Source organism: Lepisosteus platostomus, chromosome 12 (genome assembly GCF_059453375.1).
Source record: "Lepisosteus platostomus isolate fLepPlt1 chromosome 12, fLepPlt1.hap1, whole genome shotgun sequence".
NCBI classification, from domain to species: domain Eukaryota; kingdom Metazoa; phylum Chordata; class Actinopteri; order Semionotiformes; family Lepisosteidae; genus Lepisosteus; species Lepisosteus platostomus.
The window spans coordinates 37,787,171-37,800,531 of NC_142622.1; the positions used below are offsets into that span (position 1 = coordinate 37,787,171).

Here is a 13,361-nt window from a genome sequence, read left to right on the forward strand (position 1 = left end):
TGAAATCATAGCTTAGTTTATCAGGCAGTTTTAAGCAATTATTAACTGTCAGACTCCAATCAGGTTCTTTGTGAACTTTATTTTACGTGTTTACATTAGCTTCAGTCAGCTATGGTTTTTTGCATATACTGGGATATTCAAACAACCAGTGCAGCTTAAAATTAACATCACTGTAAATTTCCCAAGGCAGTTGAAAAAGGTTAATTGAGATCTTTAACACTCCACCTGTCATGCATAAATAATACAAAATTACTTGAATTTGTTGAAATATGGATTTCAAATAACATTGACAGTAATCATGTATATTAAGCTCCCATACCAAGAACTTACAGAGCGTTATTATGTCGGGGGTTTTTTAGCTGAGAAATCTTAACTGAGATCCATTGCACAGATTGTTTTCAATCAGCAGGATCTCTTTTCTTTAATTGACTGCTATTTTATGTTGTTCAATTTAGGGAGAAAAGTGGTTCATATATAACTAACACAGCTCATTCTTTTCTTATTCGCATTACAGTCCTTTTAGACTTTTTTTAAACTTATTTTAATTGTACTTAGGAACACGCACACATTGCGATATTTGTAAATGTACTGTAAAATCCCTAATATACTTTTTTTAACAAGGAGATAGTTAAAGGTCAGATGCATTGGAGTTTTGACATACAGAGTGACATAGTGGCATAGTAGGCACTATTATTGTGATTTTAATGAGTTAAACTCTGCATGTCCATATCTGTTTCATAATCATTAATGATCATTAATAATACTCCTGAGCACAAATGCTAACCAATTACCCATGGATTCTGAAGTAAAGCTAACAGTAAACCAATAAGTCTTTACTTTCAGAATGCAGTATTAATATTCACTGTTTTACAAAAAAAGTAATTAATTGTGCCCTTAAATACAAACAGTAACCCTGCACTCTGATGGCATATGTAATACACTTGCAGTATAATTGTATTATACACACCTATACTCCATGAATTCCAGTTCCTTAGCTCTTGTAATTTGTAATTCAAACAGTGTAGACACAGTACACAGGGTGCTTCTCTTCCATATTTGAATATTTTACATTATGTCAGGCTTAAACAAATGAGAAGTCAGTTTATCTTTAAAAACCCATGTGTTCTTTTGACTATTTTAGGCAGCATAACTAAATAGAATGTTTCTAAAATTAGTTTGTGTATATAAATAGCCATGTGAGTAAAACTGTGCATCATGGAGAAATGAAATTTGGTAAACAAATGTAACAAAGTAGACAAAATTGCAATGACAATAAAAGTACATGCTAAAGTACACTGCAAAATGTATATTAGTGAATTAACCTTAGATGTGCTGCACACTCTCCAATAGGCACTGAAGTCATTTTTGCCCCAGGGTGTGTACTGTCATTGTTCATGGAGAAGTGTTCCCTGTGGTCCCATTAATATAGTATCTGCAAATAATTTCTACATGGTACACAGTTCTCATTATACGTTTTGCTTCGATAAGGTCAACTAAACCTTAAAGCACCATTTATTGTCTTGCACATTTTCCTTACAATTATGTTGTTTTTTTTTCCTGTACAGTTTACTTTATTTTTTATGTTTTCATTGAAACATACATAGATACACATTTTCAATAGCTCTAGTAATTCTCTTTGTAAGTCTTCTGTAATATTTCTGTAATTTTTTACATTTACATTTTTACAGTAAATGCAGAGGGCTTCCTCATTAGAATTAAATTTATAAGCCTAGAAAAATGCACCCATACTTTATAGTTCAACCCTGAGTGGTAGGCTGATATTTATACAGTACATTGGGCACTAAAACAATAAATAATGCAGTAATTCTGCTCTTTCTGGGAATGTTCGTATTACTGTGTTGTAATTCCAAATTAAAAGAGTGCTAAAAAGTCTGTACATTTTCTTAGAAAACCATACAAAAAGGTCTGCAGTGTTTTCTAAGAAGGACATTAGCAAACATCCAATGACCAATTCACCAAGGTTTGTTGAAGAAAAAATAAACTAACGTCACTTTACGTATTGCTTATCTTTATGTTTACTCTCACAATATTTCAGTTATTGTTGATGTTAGCAATTAGCTGGTAACATATCATATAAGACTATAATCTTTTATCCTGCTTTAATGGAAGGTTTTTGGTGATAGTCTTTCTTGTCAAACTTTAATGAGTCCCCCATTTCTACGATTAATGTTTAATCTGAAGATTTCCTTGGAAATTTCAGTCTACAGAGTATCATTGTTAATCTTGACAATGGCAGACTTCCCTAGTTCTTGCTGGTAGGTGAAAATACAATAACCAATCTTATTGATGGCCACTACAAACAGAAGTGTAGAATATATCTTTCCATCATTTTTTTTAACCGTTGTATTCAATACAGGGGAGTCTATCCCATGAAGCAATGGGAGCAAGGCAGTTTACACACTGGATGTGTTGGCAGCCCATTGCAAGGCACACAGACACAAACACTCACTCCTGTTTTCTCAGAAGAAAATGAACCTACCAGTATGTTTTTGGATTGTGGGAGGAAACCCAGAGAACATGGGGAGAACATACAAACTCCACACAGATATATGGAACTGAATCCAGGGCCCCAGATCTACGAGGTAGCACTACTTCCCACAATGCCACAGTGGTGCCTCTATCCATTATGTAATAAATGCACAACAAAAGCAGAACCAACAGTCTTTCACCAAATGCAATATTGTATAAATTGTTTATTTGTAAGCACAGCTCTCTTCGTCATGATTGGATTGGCTATTCAGTAATTCAGTTGTCTGATTTTATGGAAGTGTTACATTACACTTGTGATTTAAGTATCACATTTCTTCTTGGAGACATACATATAAGATCGTTACCATTTTTAAGGGTAGCTATTGAGAACGAAAACGTTAAGCATATTGTTCATGCTGTCAAATACCTCTTAGTTATCTTTTCTTGACTACTGTACTTCTAGAACAGCTAAGAACGAGCTACTGTATATGGCGTATACAGTAGATACAGTATAATAATGCATAATGGAAGTGTAACAGTGTATGGTTTATATCAGTAGCTCATTTGACACATAATGTTATTCTTTTCAGAAAGTGAAATAATAGGTTTGTTGATTGAGTCATATTATCCTATTCCTTGGAATAACAAACTATTGAACTGTTTCATAAAAACACCAGGTGCTTAGTGTTCGGTATTTGAGTTGAACTAAAACTCCCCAAAATGAGTAGTTTAATAATCTGATTAAAATACTCATTCATAAAGACATTAATTAACACAAGAACAGCAAAAGATACAAGCTTGCCAGGCTTGCATAATGAAGATCACCTGGTTGCTGTCAGTGTGATTGAAGGAATTCTGCCTGTTATGGTTGTACAAAGAAAGAAATGTTCTGTTTCAACAGTGATTCACATGTTCAAAGGTCATTCAGTGATAGCTTTTTGACAGCTGAGACTTCATGAACCAGGGGATGTCTGAGGTGGTAGCCAAGAGAGTGTTTTTTTTACCAATTAATACTGTTTTGCGCTTGTCAGACCGGATGGAAGTCAGATCATTTATTGCTGTCACGGTGAGGTGTGGGGAGAGATCTGTTCTAACACAAGAGCACATTTAATGCACTGCATTAACATATTCCTTGATCTAAACATTTAGAATTTTCTGGCAGGGCAGTGCAAAAGTACACAGTACAAGGATCACAGATTAACAATGCCAAAAAAATGATCTTGCTGGAAGCAGCTTTTTCTCCGGACTTGTTCTGTTGAACTCATTTCGCTTTCATAACCAGAACTAACCAGCCTTCACCAGCTGGCTGTGGCTATATGGGAAGAGGGGCAGAACATCTCACATTTTATCTGTGTTCTGCTCATTTATATATTTTATTATTCATGTGGCTAGTGTTGGTCTTTGAAATGTCTAATTGTATCTGAAGTGAAAAGAAAGACAATAACTCCCTTACAGTTTTGTCATAAATAATTCTGTTCCAGAAGTGTTGATGTTTTTGCATGTTTCTATTCTGCTGTCAAAGCATAACCTCTTTTAAAACTATTTTGTTCCCTTATGAAACTATAATCCCCCCCAGGGATTGTATTTTGGCAAAACACAATGATTCTTTGAATTTTGTGCAAAGGCTTTTTGCCACTGCACATAATCGACTCCATGCTTTCTGGATGTGAATGAAAACTGCCGAATAAAGCTGAACAATGAGAATCAATTTAAAAGCCCTTGTGCAGTATATTTTCCTTAAAAATATAAAACATTTTAAAATGGAAAAATATGTAAACTGTGCTTAAAATACAATCTAACTGTGCAGTACACAGTTTCTATTAAATGTCTACTTTTAAGTTTGGTACTTGTGGGGAAAATGTTAAAATGCTTCAAGCTAAATAGCACTTTAGAAGCTTTAAAACTGTTACTTCCTTTTCTTTCTAGAATGAACCATGCTCCAACTTTTGGATATGAAAAAGACGTTGGGAGTAGAACTACTCATCACCTCATTTACCCAGAAAGTGCCAAAAACTTACCAAACTCAACCATGTTGGTGTTGATTCCCTTTAAAACTCTTGACCTACAGTGGATCATCAGTGCACTAACCACAGGAACAATTAAACAGTAAGTGAAGAGAGACTGAGAATTTAAAGCAATATTTTTGGAATTTAGAATTCTTTTTTAGTGTTTAGTGAAAACTCTTTTTCTAGTTTTTAATGGCTGTCTTTGAGTAATTCAGATTTCAAATCCCTATTACAAGTTAAAAGTGAATAACTTTTTCTGTTACACTTGTAGCCAGTTAAGCCTTCAGCAGATGTTGCGAAGCTACTGAATGATGTTGATATTTTCTTAACGACTACCCACTCATTATGGTTCACTGTAGTGTGTTTCCTTTTCCCAGGCAATGGGATAATACAGCAGACTATTCCCTGTTTTGACTCTCTGTTTCAAGACAGTCTTCCAGACCAAAACCGTAAAGCTCTTACTTTGTGTAGCTAGAGCTAAAACCATGTAGAGTATGTTTGATTTCAGTTTTGGGTCATGACTGATTAAATTTCAACTTTTTAAAAATATAAAATCATTTTCATTTTTGTTAGCACAAAGGAGACTAGTACTTCTATTTTATCAAAACGTATGCTGCTTGAGTCATCCTCTGTCATCCTCTTTCACTGAAGAAAAAAATCACAACACCTTAGTTTAATATTGTAGTATTAATTCTTACTACCAGTATTCATGCCCTTGATGAACTGTAACTAAATGTCTAGTTAGCACTAACATCCAGGTGTAGATTCCCATTGTGGTGTTAAGTTTGCATCATTCAATTTCAACACATTTGTAGGGTATGAATGAATGTGAACATTGTGTATTTATAAATACATGTAATTATTTTTTTGCAAATGTGCTATTGATACAGGCAGTGGGTTTCATACGTTTATTAAAGTTTAATTCCTAAATGCTGTAAAATATTAATGTACAGTATATAATTAAATGTTCATTCATATAAATGAAAATTGTGAGTAACAGGAATTGGTCAAGCAGCTTCGTCATTAACTAAAACAAAATAATCATAACCCCCCAATTTGTAAAGATTTTGCCAAGAATATACCGAAGCAGTTGGTATAATTAAGAGGCTCATAAGTTCTAATACTCAGTTACACAAATATTTATTAACAATCCTCTATGCTCACACTACATTACATACAACATATGGCCAGCAGCCATATCACCCTGCAACTCACAACTGGCAACCCACTGAAGCTAAGCAGGTGTGAGCCTGGTCAGTACCTGGATGGGAGACCTCCTGGGAAAAACTAAGGTTGCTGCTGGAAGAGGTGTTAGTGGGGCCAGCAGGGGGTGCTCACCCTGTGGTCCATGTGGGTCCTAATGCCCTAGTATAGTGATGGGGACACTATACTGTAAACAGGCGCCGTCCTTCGGATGAGACGTAAAACCGAGGTCCTGACTCTCTGTGGTCATTAAAAATCCCAGGGCGCTTCTCGAAAAGAGTAGGGGTGTAACCAATCATGGCCTCCTAATAATCCCCTTCTATGAATTGGCTACATTACTCTGCTCTCCTCCCCACTGATAGTTGATGTGTGGTGAGCGTTCTGGCGCACTATGGCTGCCGTCGCATCATCCAGGTGGATGCTGCACATTGGTGGTGGTGGAGGGGAGACCCCATTACCTGTAAAGCGCTTTGAGTGGAGTGTCCAGAAAAGCGCTATATAAGTGTAAGCAATTATTATTATTATTATTATTAAACATACAACACACACATTTCCCTATGTACAAGTTTACAGACAAGGCATTTCAGACACCTATGTCTAGACCAGCCAGAAAGCCCCAGACTGCTACTCAGTATTTGACTCGTAAATAATGCCTAAAAGAAGAGAGAAGCTGCCTTCTAAACTAAATATAATACAACCTATGATTAAATGTCTGTCTCTGCAAACCCCAAAACCTCAAAATAAATGGGAGACTGTATTTATTACTATCTCCCTATTCTAAAAAGCACCCACTAAGCATGTAAGGCTGTTTTAAACTGAAGAATTCCAAGTTTCCTAAAAGCTGTAGAATAGCAAACTCTCTTAGCTAGGCTCAAATACTTAGCTCCAATAGGGTCTTTTCAGATGACCTCCCTCCTGGCACACACTTCAAGTTCTCCGTTTGCTCCTGTCTCTTAATCATTTACCCAGAACTTTATCAACTAAGGTAAACCAGAATATTCTTTTGATCACTGTGTCTCATAACCAGAACAACAAAGTAAGCTTCCCTTAGTTTGAAGCTCTAGGAAGTGGAAATATTGACACAATCTTCACTGCATTGTGTCTAAATTCTTAGAGACACCTCCATTGTTATCCATCAGCCTGTAACAAAGTTTACATTTTTGTTGCTAGGTCAACTTTTTAGTTCACGGAGTTCATGAATAACGTCTACAGTATGTTGGGAATCAGCATGTCTTTATCTTTTTTTACTCAACAGCACGTACATGCCAGTGTTATCCAAGATAAATGTCAAGAATGACAAGGTCAGTGTTTATTTCTGTTTAAGTGTTTAAGACATTTCATTGCCAGCAACTACTGCTGCACGCTGTATTGTTGTGCATTTGAAAAATAAACTTTGATTTGATTTATTTTGAAGGTAGCTAAATGTGATATTGTTTACCTTCCTAAAAGATTCACAATTAAAGTCAAACTTAAATCACTAATATACTAATCATGGTTTTGTAGGAACAGTGTTAGTTTTTTCCTTAATCAGAGAAAGGAGATTGACCCTGAACTTTCACTGAGCAAATGACAGTGATCTTACTTAGTCTAAAAACCACAGTGATAGCTAACAATGTTTCATGCCTCTGACTGTAGACTTGCTATGACATTCCAGGAGTCTAAAACTTTTTATGCCATAAGATATATATAATGAGTTATGAGTAACAATGTACTCATTTTAAACTGTGCTTTGGATGCAGGTCCTGATCTACAGCCCTACATTCTTCAAGTATGTTTTTGAGAACTGGCTGGAAAATCATGGCAGATATCCTTCCACGGGTTTCCTTTCAATAATGTTTGCTGTTCATCTCTGTGATGAGGTAAACTGACTGCTACCTTTTGTTTTTTTGTTGTTACAGTTATGTTTAAAATCTAGGAAGAATATCAGTCTAGATATTCACGCTAACATATATCTTCTTTTCAATTTGTTTCATTATGATGACAGCAGTGGGTATTGTATTAACCCATAGCAAGATTCCAGTGGTTCATTGCTGTTCAACTCTGTTATGTATATAGCATAGTTCTTCTTTTGCATGGACTATGTAGGAAGTTTATCTATTCTGTCCTGCTGACATCTGAGAAAATTCAGAATGTGTTTTGCATTTTATTGCCTTTTGCTCTTAGCAGTAAAAAGCTTCCATGAACCTCTAAAAATGTCATCCTACTGACATCTAGTGGTGGTGCTGTGCTCAACAATTGTTTGATGTTGTGTATTCACAGACTGGATTCATACGATATATTTAATCATATGAATACAATCTGTATCTATCAGATATGGACCTGTTTTTAAAACCATTGTAGAAATGTAATCACAAGTTTCTTTTACTAGGTGAACGTTTTTGGATTTGGTGCAGATGAGAAAGGAAACTGGCACCACTACTGGGAAAACAACCCTTTAGCTGGAGCCTTCAGACAATCAGGAGTCCATGATGGAGATTTTGAATACAACATCACCATGTTGCTCTCCGAGACTGGCAAAATTAATATTTTCAAAGGCAGATGATGCCTGGACAACCAGGATGACTTATCATGAATGGAAACAGGTATAATTGAGCAGCCTTAATACAATTTAAACATGGAGAGTAAAAGTGGAATGGGAATCTCTTCGTAGCTGTTTACAAAAGAAGGGAGCTCTTGTTAACTCTGAAGATTTCAGCAGAACTACTCTGAAGAATTAACATCAACACTGTTTAACAAACGTGGAGTCTCTGGGATGCTTGTCCTACATATTCTGATGGAAGTGAATATTTGCTAATCACACACAAAGTTATGTATATTGCTGTTATAGATGGTTGGGAGATTTTAAATATGTGCAGACTGTCACTGTTTCTGTGTGGAAGACTGTTGGTTACTTGACAATAATTGTCATGGGCAACATGGGCCCTGTAGACAACATAAGGTGGACATTTTCAGACAGGCCTTTGTATGCCAGCAGTATGAACAATACTCATTAATGTTAGCCATTTCTTGCCTTTTTATATTGTTTTTAATCAGATTTGGACAAAGCTTAGTGGTTTTATAAACCATTTTTTAAAGAAAAATATGTACAATTTTACCAAATACTTTACAAACCCTTACCAATGGAAAAGTTGTGTTCATGCTAAATGTTGGAAAGGGTCTATCAATGCTTTAAAATCGACTTTTTATTTGTTAACGAATTTTAGTGGGTTGTATGTATTACCAAAAGCAAGAGTTTTGGAGTGGACTGCTAAAGTGGACTGATAAGCCAAACTGAGCAGCTGTTTAACATAACCTGCAGAATTGTGATTAAGCACTTACTTTAAAAAAAGATTTACTTTTATTTGTAATAAGTCACATTACACTGAGGCTTTTAACACTGTTTTCATTTAGATATATTGAATTTTTAAGCCGTTATCCCATCAATATCGCAGACTTGGAAAATCTGAAATTTGTCAAATCTTTAAAGCTATTTATTTTAAGATGTAATTTGGTTTCAAACTAATCATTACTGTATTATCAATACATGGCCTGATATATGTTAGAGAAATTCAGTATGTATATGGTATGTGTGGTGTGGCCTGCTGCATGAAGCATTACTATAGTGAGAAATGTTTATACAGTAAAAACCCAAATTCTATTAGACAAATACTCAAAATGTATCGCTTCAGTACAATGGACACTACAATTAAAAGCTGAATTAGTCATTTGTAATTAGGAAGTGTATTATAGTTTGTATTGAAAGCAGGTGTAATAATAATAAATTATAACATTATTTTTTGGAAATTATTAAACAGTATCAACAGTGTAATTAAGGGACATTTTGTCCTAAATCATTGACCTTGTTCACCATTAAGGACTCTTGCTTTTGGTTCAGAATTCAGTATAAATGCCTAGGTAATGAAGTCATTTACTGAAAGATATGAATAGGTAGTGGGCCAAATTAATCAAAATGTATGCACTTTGATTTCTTGACTGGCTGGTTGCATGCTGAATTTTAAGTGTGAAGTATAAAATGTTGTTCTAAAGTCTGTGTTGCCCTTTAGTGAACATTGTATGTGAAATTTCTAGTTTTATGATCTTGTAATTCCTTATCTTTCATTGAACTTTTTCTAGTTCTCATGATGACAGTTTTTTAGCCTGTATTATGTCAGCTTCCTGAATTCGTTTTTTTTTTTCATTATTCCATTGCATTGTGTAGAGACTGCAAAGTTCATGGTAATGAAGCTTTTCAGGGGATATTTATAATTGTTATGGAGGTCTATAAATTAGTATTTAAGGCCTTGCTGAGCTTGACTGGTTGGGAACCGTTAGTAGAAAATTATTTTCACATAACAAATCTGTAAAGAGGTTCTTGAACTGTGGATTTAGAATTTTTTTATGAATGTCCCAATTTGCTGCCCTCCAAAAGTTAATATTATCTGCTTTCATTATTTATAGTCTTTGTTTCTAATCAGCCTAAGGGCAGACTTCAACTATTTACAAATTTGGAGACATGGAAGGAAATTGAAGGGACTGCAAAAACCACAGGCACACCAGGAGAGCTTGGAAAGCACACATATAGACTCTCTGCATCTTGTAATAATGGAATGAATTGCAAGTGAAAGGTTTGTCTATTATGTTTAAGGTTGCTTACTTTCAACATTGAATATTATATTCATTAACAGTTTTATTAAATAGGTTTAGTAATTGAACATTTTAGCTTATCTCATGATTTGAGTTATGTGGCAACAGGCCTTTTGTGTTATTTGGAATACTTTCTGTGCCACTTGTGATTCACATTGACAATTCACCATATGATAGTGGCTTTAGGCGTATTCTTGCAGTATTCTAATGAATCTACTTTTATAGAATCATAATTATACTTAAACATTTGCTTGTTACATTTCCTTGTTTCATCTCTAAATCTGATTTACGATAGCATGTCTTTTTACAGATCACTCACATCAATAAAACATACCTTTAGGAGTCTTTTATATGGATCCATGCACAGATGGCTGTATGAATCATCCAAGCGATTGACTTAATTTCTTTTCAGAGCTCTTCTGGCAAGTTAAGTTGCCAGTTACAATACATTAATTTATCAGTATCGCATCTCCTTTTCCACTGTTTCTGTTTCCAACTCTAATACATAGTTAGAGGAGTGTAAAATAATAAAAAGGTGAAAACATGAGGCAATGATCTGTAGAATTTATCATTGGTAGTTGAAAGTAAGCAAGCCTAATTCTTGTGCACACAGAACTGCTTAATAGGGAAGGATCTTGACTCTTCTATGTAATTTAAACATTTCTGGAGTAAAATGTGTGGATATTTCACTTTTATGAAGGACACAACCAAGTAAGGTATGAAGTGTTTGTCAGATGTGCTAAAAGAGCCCATGCTGCAATATGTAACATGCATGAGCCACATTGGCCCACTATTATAAAGTGCCTTAATAATGTCTAATATGATTTTGAACAGATAGCAGTGAATCGTGCCTTCTTAATCTTGCATTACTTTTATGCCGTTTTTCTTTAATAACATGTAAGTGGTATAGTGTTACTCTGTTGAAAGTGCGTTTTTTCTTTTTATTAGTAGTGGCTAAAATATCCCCTTGATTTTAGGACACTTGAGAAATGTTCCAGATAACCCCATTTTGCATCTCCTATTTTCAGCATAACGTACTATAACATTCCATTGAAGAATTTTCAGGGTAGGTGAAAGCCTTTTCACTGCAGTGAAATCAAAAGACAAAAGGATTTTCATTTTCGTCAATTTTCCATTTTTGATGGAAGGATGCATTACCTTTTCTGTGAAGGATACGCTTCTTAATTAGCACGAAACTGAGCCTGATTTTTTTTGTAAGGAAAATAAAGAAGTGTAATTCTCAGTTTAAAAGCTGCAGTATATTTATTTTGAGTGTGGTGCCATGAGATCCTGTTTTCCACAGACAACAGCACATTTGACGTGCAACATTATTCACAGAAATTCTGTGCGTCCTTGATTAGGCCAGTGACTAAGCACTGGCAGATAGTGCTTACTTTCGATATGAGGTGGAAAATTCTGCACTATTTATGATAAAACTAAATACAAAATAAAACAATGTTTCTGCCACTTGTTTTACTGACATTTATCATGGAGACGCATTCATTTTTAAGCCACTCACTCTTTACTGCATCAAGATGGGGAATCTGAGAGAGATTTGTTTTGCTGTGCTAAACTTGGTTGTTTAATTAACAAACAAGTTAAGCTCATTAAAAGAAAGAAAAAGATAAGCAAATCTAATTTATACAGCTTTTGATTTGATCTAGGACTATGTCTGTGAGTAGAACAGGATTCTCATAACTATTACATAAGGAGAAGCCAATCCATCCAGCACTGTGTCCTTTTCCATTATTTTATTTAGTAGTTCTCAAGTTTAAGTGTATAGTTAGCAATCGGTGAAAGATATTTGGAACATGAGCTATAGCTCTGGTCTCTTTTCTGTTTTTTCATGCTCTAGCAAAACTGGGTAAAAAGAAAAAAGAAAAAGATACCAATTATGGAGTCATCTTCAAAAAAAAAATCTTTACGTGGAGATTATTCTTCACATCTCCCTAACTAATCACATCACTTCAAGTGAAAGATTTGATTATCAAGTTCTAGTATATTGAAGTGGCATTTCTTGATTCTTTAATGACACAAAACTAAGTTTCTGATAACCTTAATTTTTTAGTTGAATTTTTCTGCTTTAATATTTATATAGCTTTTGTTCTCTCAGCCACCACCTTAAATTTTTCTTATTAGGTAGAAAAGGAGGTATTTTGCACATAATATCACTTGAGTAAAATCATTTTTAAAATGTGAACATTCAGTTGATAAAAATAATGTTGTACAGCTGTAATCCTTTTCCAGCATAAATTAGTTGTGAGAGACGTGGGTTTGAATTTTTAAGACTGTTTTCTATGAAACCTCATAAAACTGACAATAATTGTAAACAATGAGTAATTTAGTGTTATGTGTTTTGTGATTTCCCTTTACTCACCGTGCCTTCGACTTAAACTAATGTGGAATAAGTGTGAGGCGCTTTGTTTAATTTTATGTCTTTGTATTTTTAAAATGCTGCTGGTTCCTGTTTTTATGCTTTATAAAATGAATCATCGGTAATGTGGGATAAGGCTTTTTTTCATTATTATGGGTACTTTCTGTGACATGAGCATTCATATCAATCATTGAATGCCCCCCACATATTGATAGCTTCAATTTGTACATTGTTCTTATTATATTTCAAAATTATTTTTAAAAACACTATAATTATAATTATTTCTTGGCTTGTCCCCTTGTTCCATCTCCAAATCTGTTTTTTGGTAGAATGTTATACATCACTCAAATCAATAAAAACACCTGAGTCTTTTCAGGACTTATATACAGACTGTTGTGTGAATCATACATTTGACTGACTTACTTTCTTCACAATTTTATTTGACTATTTAACACTGGTCAAATTTACAAATACAATAACTTAATTGATCAAAGATGCATGTCCTTCTGCGCTGTTTATGTTTTTATTTCCAATCCTGAATAATTTTAGTCGGGAACATAAGGAAAATATCGGAGTGAAATACCTACAAATACCTATCATTGATAATGTATTAGGTTATGTTATTTTTCTCAGTATTTTAAGAATAAGGTGGGAGCACAGATTTC

At 34.4% G+C, this 13,361-nt stretch overlaps 1 protein-coding gene across 3 annotated transcripts in view; it reads left to right on the forward strand.

The window, feature by feature from the left end:
• The window catches only part of LOC148651501 (CMP-N-acetylneuraminate-beta-galactosamide-alpha-2,3-sialyltransferase 1-like), a 52,970-nt gene extending 39,884 nt beyond the window's left edge, over positions 1-13,086 (forward strand). For all 3 annotated transcript variants that reach the window (XM_088601874.1, XM_088601873.1, XM_088601875.1), the window contains 4 exons: positions 4,417-4,596; positions 6,955-7,000; positions 7,439-7,558; positions 8,068-13,086. In XM_088601874.1, coding sequence (XP_088458000.1) covers positions 4,417-4,596; positions 6,955-7,000; positions 7,439-7,558; positions 8,068-8,241 — 520 coding nt within the window. In that variant the 3' untranslated portion in view covers positions 8,242-13,086. The remainder of the gene's footprint in view (positions 1-4,416; positions 4,597-6,954; positions 7,001-7,438; positions 7,559-8,067) is intronic.
• Positions 13,087-13,361: the final 275 nt, after the last annotated feature.